This window comes from Orbicella faveolata, unplaced genomic scaffold (assembly GCF_042242905.1).
Source record: "Orbicella faveolata isolate gen_17 unplaced genomic scaffold, um_ofav_v1 contig_25, whole genome shotgun sequence".
NCBI classification, from domain to species: domain Eukaryota; kingdom Metazoa; phylum Cnidaria; class Anthozoa; order Scleractinia; family Merulinidae; genus Orbicella; species Orbicella faveolata.
Genome location: NW_028301553.1, coordinates 19,280,001 through 19,305,000, shown reverse-complemented (window position 1 = coordinate 19,305,000; position 25,000 = coordinate 19,280,001). Strand labels below are relative to the sequence as shown.

Below are 25,000 nucleotides of genomic sequence, written 5' to 3'. Positions count from 1 at the left end.
CTTATGTCTCCATCAAACTTTCTCAGGTCTAGTTTAGGTAGTTTTACTTGCGTTTCTAAGCTATAAGTATTGGAAATACCTGATGTGGAAGGAGTCAAGGGTGTTTCCGAAGTCGTTAAGACATTTCCATGCGATGTATAAGAAGTCAGATGAACTTCTGAAGCCATCGAGACATTTTCGGGCGATGTAGGAGTAGTTAAATGTGTTTCCAAGGCCATCTTTACATCACCTCCAGGTGATTTAGGAGGACTTAGATGTGTTTCGGAAGCTATCGAGATATTTCCAGGCAATTTAGAAGAAGTTGGATGTGTTTCCGGAGCCATCAAGACGTTTCCAGGTGATTTAGAAGGACTTAGATGTGTTCTGAAGCCATCGAGACATTTCCAGGCAATTTTGATTTTCCTTTCGACGTTTCTGCAAGTGAAGGTGCGACTGCAAGTTTAGACGAAGGGGTCAATTGGCGGTATTGGACAAAACACTGACCTACCTACCATGGACTACCCTAATGGACTACCCAAATGGACTACCCTCGAATGGGCTACCCCTAAAAAATGCTATTTCAGATGAGTGGTATGTTAAGAGGCTGCGATGGTGATGGACAAAACAGTGACCCCTAGTCCGTGGACTACCCAAATGGACTACCCTAAAATGGACTACAGTATGGGGCCCAGTTCTCGGCCACAAAAAACATAAACTTTTATTTCTTACCTTGGAATAGCCGTAAGGACTTAAAATTTCACGCATAACTAGCTTCAGCATTCAGTTTACACATGTAGAGCTATCGACTGCTCAACGCTGTTTTCTCCCGAGTAATAACGAAAATGGAGGCTTCGTTCGTGAGCCCAGTGATCGGCCAGCAGGCCCAGTTCTCGGCCATAAAAGAGTGCACGCGATTCCTCAGAATAAACAACGCTTTATTACCATTTCTTGTTGTTAAATCACTTATAAGGCTTGTGTTTTGATATTTCGATCACAAATTATCCTTAAGGAGCTTTGTTTCATGTTAGAAAAGGAAGTTTTTTTGCACACCTAGTTTTTCTCTTAAGTGCAGTCAAGCGAGGCTAAAAAAGAGTTGGGTATTTAAAACGGGGTTAAGTCAGAGCTCATAGTTTTCAGCATGCTATCCCATTACAGCTTTAGTTTTACAAGTGACTTAACACGAATACTCCACACAAAACTATGAGCGCTTTTAGTGTTGAAGGCGAGCAGGGTGGCCGAGAATAGGCAAATACGCAAAAGCACTAAGGAAATATTGAGGGGTGAATTTAGGTCAAAGAATTAAACAGGCCAGGAAAAGTTTATATTTAACAGATAGCTTTTTTTTCATTTGGGCCTTCTAGACGGACAAAATATAAACTTGAATAAAACCATGTAATTCGAGTAGCCGTAAACAAGCACGTTTTCGGGAAAACCAAATTCCCCCACCTTCGCGTCACCTCGACGTGCTCACAGAAAAACTCGGCAGGACGAAACAAAGCTCGGCAGAACGGAAGACAAGGAATCAAGCTACCTTTGGAAACAATTGCTTTTTATTCAGATTCATTTGTGGCGCGAAAAATAAACGCTGAACAAAAAGTGGCCGAGAACTGGGTCCCACACTGTAAATAAATACTATTCCACAAATACTATTCCAGATGAGTGGTATGTTAAGAAAGCTGCGATTATATACTTACACTGCACGGAGGTTGCTTTTCTTTTCGTTCCGCAACGCCTTCACCGCCATTTTGAGTAACTAAATTGAGTAAAACAATCGCTGTGCACAAACAGCGTAGACTCAAATCAAATCAAATATTCCGTGGACAACTCAGTCTTGCTCCCATGTGATTCAGTAGCTCAGTCTTTCTCGAACAGACGAAATGATCTTCAGGATGTTACTCATGATTTGTTTTGCTTGTTTTGTGCCGAAAATTATGGCACAGAAGCAGCTAGTCTTCTGTTTTTTTCTCCCGAGTGTATCAAAATGAAATAGAAATGGGAATGAGGATAAAGCTATGGCACAGCAAGAAATTCCAACGACTACGCTACAAAAATTCAGAGTGGAGTGGAAGCAGTAGTATTCTTGGCTGGCCTGGACTATAATTATGTGGAAATTTTTGTGGTTTTGCGAGACTCAGTATATGGTAGTCTATCGAAGCTTCCTCCTCCTTTGTTACCGGAGTATGGACCAATTTTGAAACAGCATACTTGGACAAATCATCAACAAAGTCGCTATTAAGCCCACTGTGCCACAACATCCCAGAGACTGTCCCTTTAGCAACAGCAACAACAACAATAACAACAACAACATCTTTATTCTCTAAATAAACGTTTTCGGAAAAGAGTTGTCTGGATTGGATCAATTTTATTCAGTGTAGTTATTCAAAATGGCGGCTGAAGGCGATGCGGAGTGAAAAGAAAAGCATCCTCCGTGCAGTGTAAGTATATAATCGCAGCTTCTTAACATACCACTCATCTGAAATAGCATTTTTTAGGGGTAGTCCATTTGAGGGTAGTCCATTAGGGTAGTCCATGGACTAGGGGTCAGTGTTTTGTCCATCACCAAATATTTCGGTTTCCTCGCGTTATTTTCGCGTTATGCGCATGCTCGTTACGGTTCTCAAATGATTGACAGATTTCTTTACTGGGGCGATCATAGAAACCAGAGGAGCGGCGAGATCACAGGTAGCTACCAGCCCCCACTTGGTAGCACATGACAGTAATCACTGAAAATCCAGTGGCCCTCAAATAAATCTTTACAGAATAAAAAGATGACGTGTTAAAAATTTAAAATATAGAAAGATTCTCAAATATGCAACGATAATATATATAAAAAAAGATATGAGACACACTAAAATATTAAAAAGCAAAGCATTGGATTAAAACAAGAAAAATGAAATTTAATGTTAATCTGGCAAGATTGCAAGGTTGTGCAGTTGAACAAATTGACGAAGAACTGTTGCTGCTCGGAACTGCAGACATTTACAGTTGTAGCTGTATTGATGAGGACCTTTGTAGAGGATCTTCGTGGTTCTGCCAATCTGTCAAACATATCCCTCTGTGTTTGTATTGAATTGTGGCTGTAGGACTGGATGGAACCGCGATTAACATGACCAGTGAGCTCTAAGATTACCAAAGGATCGAAATGATCTCGAAGGCTTTGAATAGCTGTTGACCCGATGAGTTGGTGACGTTCCCCTCGTTTTGGATCTCTGCTGTCTGTGCCACTCGTTTCATGATGTTTGCAAGGCCGTTTCTCTTCAAGGGGAGCTTCTTGTACCAGATGTTTTCGTCTATCGCGCTTTCGATGGGCTGCAAGTTAAATGTGTCGATGCCTTTGGGTGGACAAAAAATAAGTTAGTTGTCTATTAATAATAAGTCAAATATTAAATGTACACTGAAGGAATTAGTCAATGATTACGTGATAGAGTGTAACATTTCACAGTAAATTGAACTATTCCGCAGTTTAGCAGCTGATGTACTTTGCACGCATTAATTGAACCAAATAAGGAAGGAGATCATGTGAACTAGGTACATCGTACGATAGTTATAATACTGTAAGCTGTACATGTGACAGGTAAAGTACTGTATTGCACAAGATAGCAGTGAAAACTGTAAGCTCACTTACGTTTTATTCAGATAGTAGAACCCTTGAGAGTGTAAGGTTAGACGAATAAACTCGTGTTTCTGAGTGTGATGGATACAGTCCTCAATTGAACCAGCGGACGGAACAAAAATTCCGCAACATCAGAAAGATGTATTAAAGAACAGATTTATTTCGAACTACTTTACGGTGGTTGGATTCAATTCACCAGTTAAGTTCTCCAAAAGTGTTTTTCCGGTGTGAAATTTTGGTGCAAAGTTTGAAGTTGTACTACAAAAACAATCTCTGTCAGTCGTTGCGAATGACTCGAAATCAGACTTTTCTACCGTAAATTGAGTAGCAGTTAGCTAAGATAGCAGATAGCTAAGATAGTTAAGTGTACTCCACTAAAATTATCCCAAATACAGCAACGATCTCGACTGAAATTGACTCATTTTTTACTTAAAATTGTACAGAGAGAGACACAGAATTACGCGCCATTACAGCGCCGAGCCACAAACAACTAAGCAAACTCTCACAACTTTAAAAAACTCAATTGAATTTAATTACAGTGACTCTCCTTGCCATTTAAAGGTGTATGGAGATAAACTTCCGTTGATTAATCGTCTGGAAGTGTAAAAAGGGCGAAAGATTGATGATTACCGCTAATACTCTGTAATACGTTCACGAAAATGGATTAACTTGACCAGGGTGCCGGATTCCTCCCTTTGTGGCGGTCCGGATGAGAAAATTCCGCCCGCATCAGGAACCAATCAGATTGCAGGATTTGTTGAATTCCGCCCGCTCACGAGCTGAGAAAAATATAATAACTACTTATTAACCGAAAGTGACATCATTATGGGAAAATCTCAAACCGAGACCTTGCCGTATTGACCGAGCGATAGCGAAGTCAATACAGTAAGGCCGAGGTTTGACATTTTCCCGTAAAGACAGTTAACGTTCGAGGTTAATTAGTTGTTTACTATATGGCTTTTTGCGTTGGTTTAGCAGACCCATAATCGGCCCGTGGGCATTACGGGAGATTTTTATATGGCTGTGTCTCACAAAGACTGGGAACTACCGAATTCACGAATTTGATTGGCTGAAATCGATATTGACCGCGGTCTAGATTTTCCCGTCTAGACCGGCATCTAGCCAGACCGGTTTCATTTTGCGTTGAAAAAGTAGCAAACTAAAATACAAAAATGTTCACCGTTTTCTTGTATTTTCTTCTCAATCATTTATGGAAATGCCAAAAAGCCTGATGACAAAAAAAAAAGTAAAGAGGACGAGCAAATTTCGGCAGGTTTAAGTTAAGCTCATCGCCGTTCGCAAGCAAACTGTCAGCAAACCAGTTACATTAAACGAATTAAAGTTTTCCTCTTTGCCATATAATAAACATCTTATTAACCGAGCTAAGTCGATCTGTATGGGAGAATCTTGACCTCGGTCGTGTGTACAGACCTCACTGCGTTCGGTCTGTACTCACGACCTCGGTCAAGATTCTCCCATACAGACCTCCAGCTCGGTTAATATGAGCTAAATATATAATGCCTCGGAATTGGCCAATCAGAGCGCGCGTCATATCGGCTACAAACACGAGCCTTATAATAAATTGCGGTATTGCCATCTCAAAATCGCATTTAGTTTATAATAGCGGAGCTCCTGAGCGCCGAAGGCGCACGAGCGGCGCCCCATACCTTAGAAAATTTGGTAACCTATCGATCTAAAAGATTTTGTTTGTCACGTGACTATCTGTATGTCCGTCCGTCCTTCCGTCCGTCAGCACGTCCGTACGCCAAGCCACATACCTTGAAAAATAAGAGAACAGCATCACTACCACAGGTACATCTTTAATATTGGACATCCATGTTAATATATAGATTTAGCCAAGCCTAAAAGAGGAGCTCCTGATTGCAATAACTAACCATAAAGAAATCAAAGGGTTCTATAAGCCAACTCATCCATGTTCTTAACCACGAAATTAAGTGGTTATTGTGTACTATTGTGTTTATTAATGTTGGTGGCACATCAATAAGCGTCAAGCTCCTTCCTGACATGTGTCTTAGCTATCAGCAGGCTTACAATTGAATGGATGATTGGGTAAATGAATCATTTGCTGTACAGTAGATTAGGACAATATAGCATTGTTCTGTGTGTTCTGTGTCAAGCATTTGTGTTTATTGTTTAGCAAATGTTGTGTCGTCTATATGAAGTGAAAGCCTTATTTTCACTGTTTGCTTGTCACAGTTTATGTATGGTATTTTATTCAAAGAAAATGCAAGTGACAAGTGCAACATTTCTCAGTAAACCTTGAGAAAGCTTGTGTAACTGTTTTATACATATACCATGTTACAAAAAAATACAGGACGAAATCAAAGGCGAATATTCTATATCATATGCATTATGTTTACCCTATTTTGTTATTTTGGTGGAATGTAGGGTGGGAAGGTTGAGTGGATGCAGATAAATATGCATGTGCACTAATATAACTGACCATTTACTTTATATATTACTAGCTACAACAAGGTCTCGAGTTTTTATTGAGGCTTGTGCCAAGTGTAGTCCAATAAATACATATTACCGTGTTATGATATTCGACTGCACAATGTCTTGTTCACAGCGTTCTGGAAATGTGGGTTGTTTATCAGTTACACAGAAAAATTGGCTTGTCAACGATTTGTGCAAATGGTCACCAAAAATGCTTGATGGTAAGTTCCGTTCTGATTGGCCATTTACCATTAACTCAAAAAACTCCAATTTAACAAAAGTGAAACCCGATCATAATTCCAAGATGGCAGTGAAGAAGTTTCACAACAAAGATATTAGGTAGTCTAATAGTTTATTAACGGCAGTGTCTATTAATCGCGGTTCTAGTGGTATTATTCGTACCAAAATGTTTTATATTTTAATGAATACTGACGAGACAGTCTTAATGACTATGTCAATATCTCAGGTAAGTTGGTTGAAGCTGTGATGGTGAGCTACATGTACATCAGTTATCTGCTAAAGAAGTTGAACGTGTGCAAGCTTGGTTTTCGAAGGAAAGCTTCTTGTCTGATGAAGTCAGTTTGCAAGACAATTCACTCTTCACTCGAAGCATTTATCATGAAAGTTCTAGAGTCGTCATTGTCATTATGCATTTGACTGTAACATTATTTATAATAATTACTTATTGTTCTTTATTAAATAAGTATTATGGGTAGCCAGGAATAATCCAGCAGATGTAACTTTAACTGCTACCCCTGAAATTCAATAGCTGATAAAAAAAAGATTGAGATAAAAATGTAGGTAATTTGGAAGAAATAGAAATAGGGCACATATGAGACACTGACGATCTTAAAAGCTGTGTGACTTTTGGTAACCATGACTGTCACCCAAATGGGATCAAAATGCAGGTAAATAATCAATTCAATGCCTATATTTTAGATAGTTGGAAACAGAGTTGATCAATGTTATCTGCAGTGTGTTTGCTTTCTTAAGAATTCTGTCCTGCTAAGGTTAGATTCATTAAACTTGATATCTTGTTTCGCCTGATCGATCCGGGCCTACGCGTGTAACACACGAGCGAAGACAATCAGCAAGGAAGTACAGTTTCCTCTTTATGAAATTCAGGACGTTATCTATTACTGATATTATTCTACTTAGGGCCATTAAATTCATTTGGCATTTCAGTGGTACTTAACGCAATTTCGTAGCTTTGTAATGAAGCTTTATAGCAATTGTCACGCAGCGATCGTAAACCTTAGCATGTATGCGTCATCGTTTATCACCTTATCCACTTGTAAAGTTCAAAGGCATGATGGGAAATAAAAACAACACGAGGTTGTGACAACATGGCATAGTGTCTGTCGTGTACATGACAAACCTGGCCGAATTGTGGGATCTAAGTCTGAAACAGGCTTTGGTTTAGTTCTGGGTCAATTCGATTTGACGTGTAGGCTGTATATTTTACTTAAAGCAAATTCAAAACAATTAAAGAAAGCAATATTTACTCACCAGAAATCGCAAAAACAGGAGGTCAAAATCCGCAATGGCTGCATGATGAGCTGAAGAGCTTACGCTCATTGAGCCCATAATGACCGTAGTGGAGGAATATCTCGAAAAAAATTCGTGCCCCGCAAAGTCTAAAATTTTTCAATATTTCCAACCAAATTCACTCTGTTCATCCTAAAATAAAAGAATCTGTTCAGCCTGACCTCTAAAATTCCTCTTATATGCGTCTTTTTACTATACACAAAATGGGCCCAGGAATACTGGGATGAACTTATCAAAACAAAAAAAGGGAAAAAAGGGAAATCAGCTACTTAAAGACTATGACTCCATCAGCACTGAGTCTCCCTAACTAAAGAAAATGTACCTCACAATGCTAAAAAAATCGCAAGAAAAACAAAGAAAATCTCACAAAAAGAGAAAGAATAGAGTACTTTAATTTTGAAAACGTTAATTTTCACATTTGCATTCCATGTTGAATGTACACTTACTGAGGTAGGAAAAAACGGGTGCGTAAAAAGATGTATGTACACTAACAAAGTAGTGTTCCCGTAACAGATTTGAATGTACACTTACAAAGATTTATGTACACAGCTTATGTCGCTAACAAAGTTAAAATTTACAGAGTTGAATGTACACTAAAAAAGTTTATGTGGCTTTTTAATACAGAGTTGAGTAAACACTTGTAACAGATTGGGACATACACTTACAAAGTTTAATGCACCGTTGAAGTTGAGTATAGATAGATAGCTTTATTTAGTAAAACTTTATGACTCGTTAAAATTACAAATATATAAAATAAAACGGTACCTAAAAATATAATACAGTAATGATAAGATATCGAAACTATTTATAATTAAAACTATACTGCATGATAAAAGTGTTTCTACACCTATAAGTCTTACAAATCGGCAGTCCGAAGTATATCCCCGGCTTCGTGTACAGTAAGTGGAGTCGTTACGTCAATATGACTACAAGAAGTAAAATTGACAGTGAATTTTCTCGCGTTTCCTTCGGTGAAATTCCGTAAAATTTGGCAGACTGGTAGTAAATATTTTATTTTAGTCGGAGCTCGTTTTTAGGGAAATCTATAAGACCAGTTTTTTTTGCACCGGTAAAAGACATAAATTTGCAAAAATCCAAAATACTGCCTGTACAAACCGTACTTTTTTCGTGTTTGAGATTCGTATCCCACAGGATGCGATGCGCTGTAAAAATTTTGGAAGATTTCACCGAAGGAAATTCAAGAAAATCACAAATAGAGCCATAAAAAAGTAAAAAAAACGCTTTAGTTTGGGCATTTACAATTTAAGACTGAAACCCAAAATTTTAACAGAGGTGATACTCTTATTACATGTAGTAAGTTTGAGAGGACAACATGCGCGTTCCACTTAAGGTTATCTGAAACTACAACTGCCAAATAGCTTTGCGGAAGAGACAAAATCGACTTGCTTATCATTAATAGTTACAGGACCTAGAGTGCTACCTAAACTAGAAAAGGAAATTCTCAGCTCTTTACACTTTGACTCATTTAGCTGAAATCCGTCAGCTTCAGACTGCCGAACAAATGACTGCATGGAACTAATCTCGTTCTTGGACACTGACTCGGCAAGAGTGGTATCATGTACCTATTTCCAGAGAGTTGAGTCTGCTACAGAAAGGTCGTTTATCATGATACTAAGGAACAGCCAGGGTCCCAGTTTGGTCCCCTGTGGGATTCCTGCGGGAACAGTCTCCCACTCCGACATAAATATACTTACTGACCATTTAAACTTGGTAACTCAAGCTCAAGAGTTTTAAAAAATATTTTCCACTGACTCAGACTTAAATAGCCCCGCATGCAAAAGTCGCATAATTACTCAGGCTTCCGTAGGAAAGCCTGAGTCTAAAAGTGCAAGCCGTTCGTCGTCGTCGCGTCGTACTTGGTCGCCAAATAGGGGGTCATGGTCCTAAGCGTTCTTAGCGTAATGCGAGGAAACTGGGGATGAGAATGCGACAGCTCTCGCTCTTCGCTTCGTGAGAATGCTCATAGATTAACCCTCATAGATTCTGTTATTAACCATGAACACATAGGGTGGTCCGCCTGTGGAACAACTCGTATGTTGAAAAGTCAAAGAATCGTCGTAAGCAGAACTTGGAAGAGTGAAGCACACTACATGGAATTAGATAAAGAGGATACTCAACGAAGCAACTCGAATAGTAAATATCTAAGCGTAACTCTTTCTCTTAAAAAGTATCCTGATTCTTTTTCAAAAAGCTAGAAACCTGGCGGTTTGAAATTATTATAGAATTTCCACGGAATAATTCATTTAATTCTTAGAATGCAGTAGAATGGTAGATCTGTCGTAACTCAGCATGTCTTGGTAACCTGTAGCGGACTTTCGTCATGTGGTCAATTGCAACTGAGTTCGGAAATCCATTGGTATTTCTTCACAGAGATCGAGCATTCTCAGCAGGTTCGAATGGACATTTCGGTGGAAAAACGGCAAGAATTTTCGACTGCCGGGTATATATAGTTTTTTTTTGAAAAACCGTGCTTGTGAGTCACACAAAGTCCATGGGACAACTTGCAAACTCAAATCATTGAATAACATGATCGCGTGGTGTTGATGACCAAAGATCAAAATACTCAAATACTCTCGGGAGTTTTCAAATAATAAACGATAATCTTTATGGAAATAGATTATCTATGAATTTTTGACTGCCGGGTAGCTATTATTTTGAACAACCTTGCCTGTGAGTCAAGATTTTTGTAGTATGGCTGGGAGAATTCGTCCACTACGAAACCAAAACATTATTTAGAGTCGCTTGGCATTTCTGAAAAAATATTATTTTCATTGTGGACACGATGTCAAAACATCGAGATTTTATAGTTTGTCCAAGCTCGAAAATTTCCTCAGCTAAAAAAATAATACCTGAAATCGCTTGACATTTCTAAACAAAGATGTACTATTCTAAGTAATGAGTTATTTTGTGGAAATTCTATAATAATTTCAGACTGCCGGGTATCTAGTACTAGTTTTCTGAAAACACTTCCCAGTCGCCGGGTATCTAGACACAATGTAAATTTTTATTTCTTTTTTTTTATTTTTTTTTTTATTGCTAAACACATAATTACTTACATTGCCTTGCTCTACTCACAACAATAACTAACCTACTTACAATACACTACATTATTGTTATGTTAAAGTTTTTATTGTGTTCGGTTAGCTTACTTGCGGTACGAAACCAAATTACATTTTTACTCAATTTTACTCAAGTAGCTCTTCATGATTCAGTCATTTAGAGCTACTTTAGTAAAGCCTCTTGATAATAACGACGGCAACATTTTACGTAGGCTCGATTACCAGCCCGCCGCTATGCGGGAAAGGATCCCGCGCTCCACCACTGAAGGAGAGGAACTCGACTGGACGAGACAGAGGGAGAGAGAGAGAGAGAGAGAGAGAGAGAGAGAGAGAGAGATCGTTTCCCAAAATTTCTGTTCCCTATCACTTTTTGATCTGTAAGTATCAAAATACTTACAGTAAAAATGAAAGGTAAGTTGATGAAGTGAATCTTACTCTGTTGTTGGCGTGTATACTGGGTATGGCGTATACTACGGATATGGCCAGAGTTGATTAACAAATTTACTCAAACCCGCTATATACGCTTAAACCGGTATATACGCCAACAACAGAGAAAGATCATTGCAACAACTCATTAGCATGCAGTAGGCACATTTCACTCTGTACATGGCGTGTTTACCGGGTTTAGCGTATAAAGCGTATATGAGATGAATTAATTAACATCAACTACTACTACTACTACTACTACTAATAATAATAATAAATAAAATTAATTATTATTATTATTAGTAGTAGTAGTAGTAGTAGTAGTTGATGTTAATTAATTCATCTCATATACGCTTTATACGCTAAACCCGGTAAACACGCCATGTACAGAGTGAAATGTGCCTACTGCATGCTAATGAGTTGTTGCAATGATCTTTCTCTGTTGTTGGCGTATATACCGGTTTAAGCGTATATAGCGGGTTTGAGTAAATTTGTTAATCAACTCTGGCCATATCCGTAGTATACGCCATACCCAGTATACACGCCAACAACAGAGTAAGATTCACCTCATCAACTTATTATTGTTCATCACATCACATACGCATGAATACATTTGTTTAACTTTATCAGCTTTTTTCCGTTATTATTTTCAAAAGGAACTAACCACAAGAAATTTGTCAGAAATATCAAAGTTATTGATAGGTTACATAACGCTTATGTAATCTTTTCTTCATCAAATGTATTAAAGCATTAACTTGTTTTGGAGATTTGTATTGTGGAGTGTTTAGGTGAAAGCCATTATTTGTTTTTGAGCTCAACGAAAGAATTTAGAGAAAAAGAATATTGCAAAGCTATTGGTGGTGATCAAATGGAGTTCTCAATCTTTCACCTGTGATTTGCTCTGCTATTCTCTCCGGCGGGTTTGAGAATGAAAATTTGTTCATGTTTGTGACGGAACAGTATTTAAGGGTAGTCAGAACTTCAAACGGCTCAGTTCATGCTCATGTTCATGTGGCAAGATGAGCAAACCTTGCTCTCAGTTAAATAGCAAGGCAATAAGAGATAAGGCGGAGTGCGAGATAGTTGCGAGGGTTGAAAAGCTGTGTTCGGTTGTTGCTTTTAAGTGCGTTTGGCGGGTTAGCGACGCCGAAATAGAAAGAGCATGGAACTGGATATGCGAGAAACGCGACGAATGCGATTTAACCTTGTCAAAATTGGCGGAAATTTGCTTCTTTTTTTCGGCGATAAGTACGTCAACATTGGACAGCAAGAAGCGAAAAAGGCCACAATTGCAGGAGACCAGAGAGAGTGACGAATCGAATGACGAATCGCCCGTCAATGCGTCCCAGCTTTCATCGCCGGGAAAGCAAACATTCCCAGCCATATCTTACTGGGTGGCTTGCCAAACAAACAATGGCTCGGTCATTAATGCACTTAGAATCCAAAGAGCTGTCGCAAGTTGCGGTTTGGAATATTATGCATCAAGGGCGTCACGAAAGAAAAACTGCTGTCATAACCTGAATCAGCTGTGTCAAGTGTTTAAGGACCACAAAAACCTCTGCTTAATGCAACTAGTGGAGTCATCGTACCAGCATTGCCTCGGGTGAGTAGATTAATTTGACCAATTTATATTCTTTGAATTTCTGTTAAATTGCACGCTAATGAAAGTAAATATATAATAAACAAACATAAATAGTCAGAAAGGTAAAAAATGCTATTCATCATTGAAAAATCAAAGTAATCATGCTTCATTGCCCGGTGAAAAGAGACTGTTATTCGATTATCGATAATTGATCAATTTTTATCTTCTCATTTTCAAAACATCGCGAGTTTGATTTCAGCAGTTCACTTTCACAAAGTAATACCAGGGAGATATTGCATTGCCTTACGTAAGCAAAACCTTTTGTTTTGATTGGCAGGGCTCTGCAAGAGGAGCTTCATGGTGACTTCCACGAAGAATCCCAAGAGTCAGCGCCGACGGAAAATGTCGTTCGCCTTCGTGTCGTTCTTGAGAGTTTTCAAACGATGATGGCAGCATCCGTTTCGGAATTACGCCGAGCTGGTCTCGTGTTAGACACCTTTGGATTTGATAACAACCTGCAAAGTACATCGCAGACAGCACTACCAGATCCGCCGCACAAACCCCTATCCTGTCCAGTAACAGTCTTGTGCAACGATATACAAATTGTGATGAAAAAGCTGCAGTATGCTGTGTATCGCGGCGAGGTGTACAAACTGGCGGCCAAATCACAGTTCACGTTCCAGTATCTGTGTACCATGAAAACGTTCCTCCACAGCCTAATGGGAAACGAAGCGTTCAAAGACCGTCTGGTCCAGCATATTCAACGTGTTCTGCCCATACTAAGCGAGCCAGAAAGCTCTTTCATACGCCAAATTAAGATTGACAGAGACCTGATCGAAGTACAAGACGGGTGGTTTTGGAGCTTTTCCTCTGGGTCGTTCGTCCAAGGGATTATCTCAGAATCTCAGGTGAGAAGAATACACTGGACTGTTTTAACATTTAAATAAGAAGATACAATCAAATTTTCAAACCCAATCTTTACGATCTGTAGCACTGTCTGATGTGCTTTTGTTTTGGCTCTTTTCAACAGAAGGGTCTCACAACTCCACGCGCGTTTGTGGACTACGACCGACTCAAGGACCCGGAGCCAAGATATTTTGAGGCAATCCTAAGGAACAGCCTAACAGAAGATGAAATTCGGCAGTTTTGTGCAGATTTCCTGGCGTTGTTCCGTCCCAAAGAACACAAACAGCCTGTGCTGTGTGCTATTGGCTCAGCTGACAGCGGAAAGACCAGCCTCTTCTCACCTGTTTTTCAGATCATTCCCCTAAGCCGAATTGCTCGCGTCACGAAGCAAAAGAGTTTCAACAAGGCTATGATCGACAACCTGACAGAGGTTATCTTCCTAGACGAGGCATATGCCACCCTGCTCGACATAGATGACTGGAAAATCATATGTCAAGGGGGCTTCACGTCGCACGACGCGAAGTGGAAAAAGGCTCAAGGTTTCCATTGCACTGCGACCATGTACATAACTTGCCAGGTGGAAATGGATTTTGGTGCAGCTCACAATCAAGCTATGGACAAACGCCTGCGCAAGTACCACTTCAAGAGTCTTCCTCGTGTCGAACCTGAAGCAAACAAGTGGCTGAGGAAACATGCTATGGATTGCATTGTGTGGGCGCACAATATCGTAGGAGACAGCCCGAGCAGTCAGGCCAGTACAATGCCCACTGTGCACGAAAGTGGTATGCCTGAGGAGGAGTTGCGCAACATTTTGAGCGTTTCTTTAATAGACGAAGAAGTCGACGAAACCGCCCAGGGCGATTGTAGACGAGAACAGAGTTGCGGCCTTCTGACAGAACCGCAATCCCGAGAAGAAAGCTCTGAAGAGGACGCCATTGAAGATGTCGGCGATTCCGATGAAGACGAGACCCTGACGACCTTGAAAGCTAGGCTGGCACAATGCTCACCTGGCTCTCTACGTCACCGCCAACTGAGCCACATGTTAGAAAGTCATCTCGCTGAAAAGGAAAGGCTGAAAAGGGTTGAAGAAAGGTGCTATAAGAAGAGGCAACACTTCTTACAAACGAGGGGAGTGTCGGTGGAGCACGTGTCGTTGCTCCCGCACGACCATAACGAGCCGCTGCCCACACCGATTCGAAGGGACCTCGCTGCCTTTCAAGAAGATCAGGAACAGGAAAGGATCAGAACAGCATTTGGGAAGCCGTGGCTTTTAGCTATGGAGAAGGAAATGGCTGAGCAAAGCGAAAGAATGGAAGATCCAAGAGACGAAGAAGAACGAAGAGTGATGCAAAGTCTCCTGGAAATCAATTGCGAAAAACTGCGCTGTTATCACGAGCGTCATGGAACGCTGAAACTACCGGCTGCCCTGGCAGAACGCAAGAGGCTCTGCCTTAGCAACGAGCTGGTAGACCGTTCTTGCGTGAATTTCATACGAGACCTGTTCTCTCCGCTGCCAGTGAGAGTCTTCCCACCCAGCCAGCGTCCAGCAAATCTGCCTGCCAGAAGCAGGAGCTCAGACGAAGACGACGAAGAATGTTGGTCGGTGGCACCAAATACACCAATGTACATTCCGAATGACGACGTGGAAGCTATCTGTCCACCGTCCCCAGGCATTGCTCGAGCTCACAACCCTGTAGCAGCTACGTCAGTGAAGAGGCCGCACTTTCAAAGCCAGGCGCATCCATCCAAGAAGCAAATGACCCTGACTCGTTTTATGCAGACTAGTACGCAACCGTAGATTGGTAGTTTCATGGGCTTGTAATAAGACAGCTTGCGTGCGACTTATTCTTTCTATGTTCATATTTGCACATGTATTAGTGTGTGCATTGTTAAGGAATACCACGTTGCGCTTATGCTACGTTTGACTATTTTGCACACGATGTGAATTAAAGGAAAAATATTATGGCTATTAGTTACATTAAGAGATTATAGTTCTTGAAAGCACTGTGAACTAGACAGTCGTTATGCTACAGTGATATTGACAGTGGCGATAGGCCAGTTCCAAAAGAATATAACATGTTTGTTGAGTTTGCTGTCATCTGGAGACAGGAAGATGCATTTACAATAAAGCAATTGATTTTTGTCTGTTTTGTGTACAACAAACTCTGCTTACACCCATCAGCTTTGCATTGAAAGTCAGTGTCCACACTTTTCCAGTCTCTTTATCAAACTAGCGACATTTTCATTCCGGCCCTTTTCTTTAGAGAGTCCGCCGTTCTTCCGTCTTGAAATGCGAAATCGGAATCTCTCAAAATAGCTGTCCACTGTCCAAACCTGTGCTTAGTTATCCCTTCCTTCAGAAAATCATCCTCTTCTTTCGTGAATTTTAAAACATGACGAGTTTTCCTCTGAAGGTGCAAGTTTCTCTTAGGCAGGGTATCCTTTATGGGGGTCGAGCTGTTTTTATTCTGAGCTGTCTCAACTGAAGGCCCGGAGCTGGACGTTGAACCGCCAAGTCTTGCGTGTACGTCATCGTCTACCTCGGAACCCTTGGTACCTTGAAGTTTTTGAAGACACTCGTGACCCTTCAGGGCAACTTCTCGCGATCGTTGCTTTTGATAGTGAACCGCAGAACTGTGTTTCTGGTCCTCAGACAAAAACCTTTGCTCTTCGCTAGTGAGCTGATTGAGGCTTTGCGTTTCGACGATTTGGCGATAACGTGTGGGATGAGTGTATTTTCCAATTGCATCAAAAACCAGTTTGCTCATAGTTTCGCCCAGTTTGCCATGCTGACCTCCATTTCTGGTGACGAGAACGAAATCACACTGGGGCTTAAGCAACGGTCTAACGTTCGAGATGTAGCCGTTAAGAACGTGCATGTTTGCGTCGGTCAGAATCAAAGAATCGAAGCCATATTTTCCAGCCGTCTTGAACGTTTTCTGATCGATAAATCCACCGTTTTCCTTAGCTGTGGCAATCATGTCCACCGTCAAATATTGGTACGTCATGGGCCGCGATCCCTTCACCTTGATGAACAGATACATGGCTACAAATTTTGTGGCAAATGTTAGGTCTGAGGGGTTCACTTGGGCTGGACTGGTTTTGCACATTTTCACGGTATTTTCGTAACGCGGCAGATGAAATTTCACCACCTCCAATAACTCCTCCATTGTTGCCCAGTGCCCTCTTGCTTCCAGAGTCTCGATGTCTAAATCTTGTGTCCACTGCAATCTCATCATCTTTGCAACTGTTTTTCGGGCTCTCTTGAGGTACAACTCTGTCGTAGAGAACTTTCTTAGAACTGCTTCTGATGCGCCATGAAGTTTTCTGAAGTCGATCAATTCAGAAATAGCATCTATGTAGCCCAAACGCCCACCATGACCGAGCTTACATTCATCTTGTAAGTAGTCGATAAATTTAAACAACAGATTTGGAGAACACAAACTAAAGTCGACCACTTCAAACGTTAACTCCTCTTCATCTTCACAGCAAAATCTAAGAAACTTGAAGCACCTTGTCACTATCTGTTGAGCGGCACGATCTTTCTTACAACCGCCAGCACTTCCTGTCAACCATTTCGTGAATACTTCGCCAATGTTACATGATAATGGAAATGAAGAAAGTAACTTCACGTTGTGCTTTGTGGTCTCGCTTGTCTCATCTTCATTTCTTCCAATCGTCAGCGACTTTGTTACTTGTTTAGAATCGGGCCTTTCGTCAAAATAAAAGAACCAACTGTGTTTAGTGCTAACGTGTTTTCTACAGCCTCTCTGACTTTGAAATCCATCATGTTCACATTCTTGTATCGGGCAATGGTAAAAGCTGTCTGCTTCATCCTTTTCCAAGTGAAGCCGCTTTGGTTTGGGTGATGCTCCTTGGACATCTGACCAATTGACTTTGCACTTCTTGCTCATTTTTTCCCTTTAAACAACATGTGGCTAGCACAATCGCCTTTAAATCTTAGCCGAAACAAAAGGACGTTTCAACTTGCCAAAACATGCCCTTGCTTGCCCACACTCATTACTATTGTGTAAAATTCATGACAGTGAGATACAACCCAAACTTGCCCAGGCAGGTCTGTACACGCCTATTCAGTGACACAATACATAGTTAACGGATCGATAAATCGGAACAATAAAGTCCAAAACTTGTTCCTAATGACCAATTTCGGAACAATATATTCCATTCACAGATAGCAAAATCGGAATAACACAGTCTTTCTTTATTAATTTCGGAACAATGTGTTCCACGCACAAATAGGAACTCGGAACAAAACAGACCTAGTTTATCAAGTTAGGAACAATGTGTTCCATGCACAAATAGGAACTCGGAACAATACAGACCCAATTTATCAAGTTAGGAACAATGTGTTTCATGCACAAATAGGAACTCGGAACAATACAGACCCAATTTATCAAGTTAGGAACAATGTGTTTCATGCACAAATAGGAACTCGGAACAAAACAGTCCTAATTTATCAAGTTAGGAACAATGTGTTCCATGCACAAATAGGAACTCGGAACAAAACAGACCCAATTTATCAAGTTAGGAACAATGTGTTCCATGTACAAAAAGGAACTCGGAACAAAACAGTCCTAAATCACTCATTTGGGAACAATTTGTTCCACTTGCAGTTGACAACTCGGAACAAAATGTTCTTGTCTTACCTTACAGTGAACGCTATGTTCCTACTCTGTAAAAAGCTGGTCCTCTTAAGGTTAATAGGAACACAAAAATGAGGAACACTCGATCCCAGAGGAACGTTCCTTTACAAATATCGGAACAGCCGAAAAAACTTAAAATTTGTGAAAAATAAACCAACAAGTTCAGCTTTAAAGCTAAAAAAGCATCTATTAAACGTTTAGGTAAAATAGAACCAAGCTTCAAAATCTAGAGCACTTTGATGTTCTCGAAGGCAGTAAAATAAACCCTGTAAAAATTTTGGGAAATGTAGAAGAGAGAGAGAGAGAGAGAGGTGGGTGCTTATTCGAGGTTGGTCCAATCGAATAAATACGGTAAAAATGATCCCCCAAAAACAAATATAAGGCTACGTAGTACGTTTAACGAGGATATTCTTTAAGGAGTGAAAAATTAAACTCTTTCTCCTTTACGAACATCTTACAGTATTTACCTGTCACAATAAGTTGAACCATATTCAGGTGGTCTTGACCTGCACCAGGCTCAACAGATAGTTTGCATTGAAATCGCGTGTTGTCTTGATGAGATACATTCTCGTCATTCTCGACGATAAGAGTAGCATTTTCTTTAATACTTACTCTTCCTTTTTAAGCAGAAGGTATGTTTGAAAAGTTCAAAACAGCACCATCTTTTGTTTTCGCAATTATGCCAACAAAAAGGACAACCCTAAAACACGGAATCCCGAAACCGGAAACTGGAACCGGAACCCGGAACCCGGAATCCGGAACCGGAAACCGGAATCCCTTTTACTCGGCCTCTTACTTTTCACAAGCGAAAGCTATGCAACGTATCATTCGCGTATTTGAAGAACTTGTTTTATTTGATTTGTGGATTCCGGTTTCCGGTTCCCGGTTGCCGAATTCTTGATTCCGGGTTCTGGATTCTGGACTCCAGCTTCTGGATTCCAGATTCTGGATTCCAGATTCTGGATTTCATGTTTTAGCGTTGTCCCTAGGGAAGCGCATGCACGCAGTCACGTAGTCGCCATATCGATTCGAAGTGTGTATGATTTCTGCAAAGCTGCATGTATTTTGACCCGCTAGCCTTCGAAAACAAGTAACTTAATCCGCGTTATCAGGAAAAAATGTGTTGTAGCTCGACGACGGCATGTCTTGCAGGGTCGCTGGTCAAAACTTTATTTTCCAAAGAAATAAGCTTATTTGTTACAAGTGATAGCGATCTGAAAGTGAATTCTTAGTGTCGCCAACAAGTGAAATGCCTTTCCTGGAAAATATTTTGTCCAATATAAGTTAATACTTAATTGAAAACACTTTTAACGCAGAGTTCAACTTCACGTGCAGATCATTATCTGTCAGTCGATCTATAGAGCAATTCGAACGCCACCAAAGTAGACCAAACATGCAAAGTACTCGCGTGAACGCACTGCTCTAATCTTTGATTACTACTAGTAGCTTTCTAAAAGTCTCCAAGTCAGCTTAGGAGTCACATTCCATCTGTGCTGTTATTGATCATGAATTTCGTCATAACGTTGTCAAAGTAGCTGTTGATCCACGAGGCAATAGCCGAGTGGATCCGCAGACTACTTACAGTAATAATAATAATAATAATAATAATAATAAGAATAATAAACAATATTTAAAGAGGAAGCGCCCGTCACGTAAATACGTGGTTTTCAGGGAGGTCCTCTAGACAATGTTATGACGAATTTCGTTGGTAACGTGGGCTCTGGGAACGAGATTGCGTGCAAAGCCGGGAAAGGGGGTACTTCCTTGTATGGGCTATATAGGTACCTGTCGCCCCAGAGGGTATGGTTTGTCAGCCGTTTTGGTCATCATGAAATAGAGCGTCGGTTTTGGCCATTTTGGTCATAAACAGGGTATGGTTTTTGCACTCTAGTCTTGAATTGGTTATGTTTTTTAGACGAAGCTACTTTTTCATCATTATCGATAAGACCAACAACAAAAGCCCTTTATAAACTATGTTTAGGGCAACTGTGCTAGCCGCAACAGTCATAAATAGGGAATCCAGTTTTTTGTCAGGTCATAAATAGGGTAGGGAAAATCGCAGATTTTGGTCGTAAATAGGGTAAGGGTTATGAGAAGCGAGCCGCACACCCAAACCCAATTTTTCTGGGAGTACCCCCCTTCCCCGGGGTGCAAAGGAGAAAACTTGCTACGATTACTGTAACCTCAATCTTACTCCCCTGAAGACGAGCCCAAAGATTGTCTGCGTAGGAGGCTAGGATTACTGTAGATATATGCATTGTAAAATAGAGAGATTTTAGCCATGTAGATGATATCTTTACCTGACGGATTCTTCGTCATAAACATGATCCCTGTTTTCTGCCATGACTGGTAAAAACAACAAACAAACGCGCGGTCAAAAACGTGACCATAGCACAATCTGGTAACCGCGGGCAAGAGGATGTATCTCCTACCTTGACTTTGGTTAACACCTAAACCATGCCTGATTCACAGGGTAGTTTAGAAGCTTTTATACTATTGCCTCCTTCAAATTTCTATTGGCTTGCGTGGCCGACACATACCGATAACCAAGGTATGAGTTGCAACCTCGTTCCCAGGGCCTCGTATCTTACCGCCCCCTGGAGCGAAACATAGTTCTGAAGTTCTTTTTTCGACAAACGGGGGAAGGAAAAAGGAGAAAGAAGAACGTGTTCGCCAGTAACAAAAACTCTTGATTGGTTCATTGGTTCTAAATAGGTTCGCTTTACGCCACTCAGTCGATTTAAGGGGAGGAGCGCCTTTCTCGAAAAGCGGCTAGCCTGCGAGCGGCGAAGAGCAAAGCGATCTGGCCGGAAGTATTCTGGTGAAGAGGCGCCAAATCACTTTCTCGTCTCGCGGCCTCGCCGCTCGATTTCCCGCACGCGGCTACGCCGCGCGCACTTGTGCTCGTGCTCCAACGTGAGCCTGCTTGCACGCTAAAAAGAGACCAGTAATCGGGCTTAAAGTCATGTCGTAAATTAATTTTTTAAAAAGTAGTTAATAAATAGCATTTAATAATTAATCTAGTTATTCCTTTTTGGGAGGGTGGCCCATAGTGACGTAGCCCATGGGCAAGCTCAAGGGCCTGGGCCCAGGTTTTATCCACACGTTCATTCCTTCATTGTGACTTCATTCCTGAGCCGGGATAACTCAGTTGTGGTTCGTCTTCAAGTAAGATGGGTGCTGCAACGAGCCGCTTTAAAAGAAAGCACTCTTCATTCAGGAAAAGTGTTCACAAAGAGGAAGAGGCAGCTGCGCCGAAAATTGTCCTCTTCACTGGCTACTCTCACAAAATGAATCTGGCGTTTGCTTTGCCCTTCGCTGAAGACCCGCTTTCCAAATTTAAAGTGTTAGTTACGATGCCTTCTCTTTCAAGCAGTGAGTATTTAGCGGACTCCAGGGTTTTAAACCTGTTAAATAAGACGTTGTTTGTCCTTCAAATGGATATTGAATCGGACGAGTCTATCAACGGCGTCCTTCGAGAGATCATGGAAAATGATGGATTTATCGATGCTGTTGGTGAGTTGAGTTGTATAGATTATAAGTTGTGTAACATGCAAATGTAAGGACCTTGTTGTGATAATTTTTCTGTCACCTATACCTATAAATCATAGGTAACTGTGTCACCAGTTTTGTATTGTACAACACATTTGTTGTGTACACTGAAAAGGTTAGAAAAGTGGTTTAATTACGTGACTGCCTGGAGCTCACCGGTTGCCAAACTTGCCATCAGTTAACTGTCTTATCTCATGCAAACGCTTCAAACAAAATTTTAAACTCACTGAAGGTGTATTTCTACTAATTTTCACAGTTTTTTATACTCCCCTTTCGTTATTCAATATGTTTTTAAAAACATCTGGGGTATTCACTCATGTCCAATCAAAGAATAACATTCTTAAGTTTCCGGTTCAACAACTGTTTCACGCCTTTCCTGATTGCTGGCGAGTCTGTTGTCAATCCAACAGCCTCACCCTCCAGAAAAAGGCAACGAGAAAACTTCAAGTTCACTCGCTTGACTGTGGTAAGAAAAATGAATAAACATTTGTACTTATGTTAAATGTAAGCAAACAAACATATCTACAATTTCGTTCAAGAGTATCCTGGTCTCTAGAGTCAATTAATTGACCACAAATTTAAAGGTCACATCATGTAGACTATCTTCTTACATCATGCTGTCACGCTATTCCTATAAGCGTCATGACGTTAAGCACTGAATTCGCCAAGAAACATGATGCCTAACCCAGACGAGGATATCGCGATATATTTCATGTGAAAATAATATAACTAGTAGTTCCATAGTGGAAGTGAAGTGCTGCCCCATGTAGAAAGATGGTGGGGATGAGACGTGAAGATATCACATTGTGTTGGAGATCGTTGGGAAAATATAGTAAATTAATGTCATAGAAATAAGCAAGTTTGAAATTGATTTCTATTGTATTTTTTATTTAAGCCTTGTTTTTTTTTCTTAAGGCATGAGTTTTTACAGCTTCGCACTCCCTTATTTTTCAAGAGATTATTATCTAACAGACCCAAACGGGCAAAGGTAATATTTAACTCAACGATTTATTTTTACTGGTACATTTGATTTTTTTTTTTTTTTTTGCTCTTTGTAGATTTGTACTACTTACAATAAATTCTGTTAAAAAAAATTGTCAATAAGATAATTCTTCTTCTGACAAACTACTATCGAAACGTGATAGATATTTTAGTTGAAACAGTCATGTAACATGAACAGTAACAAACTGTATATTGACAAAAAATGACACTGTAGATATCTACTACTTGCAATTAATGCTGACGAAATAATTTTCGATAATAAAAAATTATAATTCTTTAGGGTTACACATCGTTTAAAACTCCCGTACAAACTCTGTATTTATTCATTCCCGTAAGCGGATATTCCCGCAAGCGACCTTGGACACTTGGAGGCCTTACGATTTAGACTTTGTTTTTAAGCTCCCGTAAGCGGACACCCGAAAGTAAATTCCATGAATATCGCATAGTATTGCAGTTGTACTGCAGTTAGAATCTGTATATCGCATAGTTCGACAGTTATCACTATACAGTGATCGCCATTATCAAAAGCAATAAAGAAACATTTAAAACGGTGGTTTTTTTTTGCTTTCCCAATGTTTATTTTTAGTTGGGCAAGCTCTTAGAAGCGGCCATATACACCTTACAACTCTAGTGGCCGCTTACGAGAGCCATTCTCGTAAGCGGCCAGCTCCAGGTACGGACAGCTTTTTCGCGTCCCGAAGGTGTCCGCTTACGAGAGCTTCCACTGTGTTAAAATGTCCGGTTAACTGTCAAACTCAAAAATTAGTCAGTATAGGTAATCGTATAAGTCCTACTGCAATTAAGGATTTTACACCTCTAGGAGTGATATCACCAGTAGTGAAAATCCTTAATTTAAAGAGATTTCTTACGATTTCTCAATTGTTATATGACGGACAAAACTGCTAACCTGTATTGCAATGCAAATTTAAAAATAGGTCCGCATTGCGTACACGTGTGTGTTTCGCGTCCTATTGCGTTGTTCAGGGAAGGAGGTGCTTATTGGAAACGGGCTTTTTTATCAGGATAGGATGCTGATTTCATTTGTTAGTTCGGTTAGTCGTTTGCTTGGTTAGTTACTTTATCTGAAATATTTTAATTGCCCAAAACAAATCATGGTGCTCGTTGAAGATCATTATTAGTTAACTGAGTTTAGGTGAGTTTTGAGTTTAGGACGAAAGTCTATTGTCAAGTGGACGTATTGGAATCAGTGGTGAGGTGTTGAAAAAAAGGGTTCTGTTGTATAAGGTCACAGAACACTTTTTGTTGACAGTATTTGAACAGCATCGCTTGGATTGATTTACACATTCTGAATTGAGGAGGGAAATTTATTGTGAGTGTTCATCGCCTAATCGAAATTGAGGAGCGTTGCCTGACGTGTTTTAGTAGTCTCCTTTATGCGGCTTAGTCAGCGCCGCTGTTACACTACTCAGCGCCGATAGAGTTCTTGCAAAGTTGCGCGAAAAAAAGGCAATTTCTGTGAAGATCTTTCGCAGCTACCCTGCGAGCGGAGTCGCCTCGATCTTATTCGTAACCTATTCACACTCGATCAAATGGCGCTGAATCGCGTAAAGCAGACTGCGGTTTCGTCTTCAGGCGGGAAGAAAAAATATGTTGGGCAAGGCGACGAGAAGTTACAAGGTAGAGTGGCTCAATCGAGAAAGAGTAAATCCATCGGAGCAGTGCAGGTTTGCCAGTTCTTGTACCTCATGTAGTATGCACGAAAAGTCATTCTTTTTTTGTTTTGTTTTGTTTTTTGTTTTTAAAAAAGATTAAAAAAAAGACTGCTGTCATAACAAGTATTGCCAGAAGCAATATGATAACTCGTATAACTAGAATAAACCGTAAGCCACACATGTCAATCATCATCCACTGGGAAATCGACGGGTTTTCTCATAGAGCACTTTGATCTGTTTCTGTTGGCTTTTACGTGTTGATTAGAAAGTAGTATTTTGGTTATTTGGAGCAGCATTCTCATCTAAAACTTAAATGAGCCCTGTTCGCTATTTGTTTCTGAATCCAATGTGTTGTGGCAGAGCGATATTATGGCAAGTGTTACACCTCAAAGTTTGCTGAAAAAAGAAGCAAGTGATTCTGGAAGCCAATGGGAGTGATTTCAAGATAGTGTTTAGAAATAGCTTCTTAGCTGAGGTGCTTGTACAATTCAGCCATGCGCTAATTCGAAGAAATGACA

General features: G+C 40.4%; 4 protein-coding genes across 4 annotated transcripts in view; 2 read left to right on the top strand and 2 right to left on the bottom strand.

The window, feature by feature from the left end:
• LOC149109277 (uncharacterized) overlaps positions 1-323 on the bottom strand; it is a 3,003-nt gene extending 2,680 nt beyond the window's left edge. The window contains exon 1 of the mRNA XM_089294608.1: positions 1-323. This exon is cut by the window's left edge and continues 703 nt beyond it. Within this exon, the coding sequence (XP_089150734.1) occupies positions 1-323 (323 nt within the window).
• Positions 324-11,430: 11,107 nt separating this feature from the next.
• LOC149109276 (uncharacterized) lies at positions 11,431-15,736 on the top strand. The gene is made up of 3 exons (XM_089293421.1): positions 11,431-12,706; positions 13,023-13,593; positions 13,716-15,736. Exons 1-3 carry the CDS (start codon positions 12,123-12,125, stop codon positions 15,387-15,389), a joined length of 2,829 nt encoding a protein of 942 aa, XP_089149547.1. The 5' UTR covers positions 11,431-12,122; the 3' UTR covers positions 15,390-15,736.
• On the bottom strand, positions 15,634-18,643 carry LOC149109275 (uncharacterized). Its single transcript, XM_089293415.1, has one exon. The coding sequence runs from the start codon at positions 17,503-17,505 to the stop codon at positions 15,817-15,819; it is 1,689 nt and encodes a 562-aa protein (XP_089149541.1). The 5' UTR covers positions 17,506-18,643; the 3' UTR covers positions 15,634-15,816.
• Positions 18,644-21,334: 2,691 nt separating this feature from the next.
• LOC110043689 (retinol dehydrogenase 8-like) overlaps positions 21,335-25,000 on the top strand; it is a 20,957-nt gene continuing 17,291 nt past the window's right edge. The window contains exon 1 of the mRNA XM_020749168.2: positions 21,335-21,771. Within this exon, the coding sequence (XP_020604827.1) occupies positions 21,429-21,771 (343 nt within the window). The 5' untranslated portion in view covers positions 21,335-21,428. The remainder of the gene's footprint in view (positions 21,772-25,000) is intronic.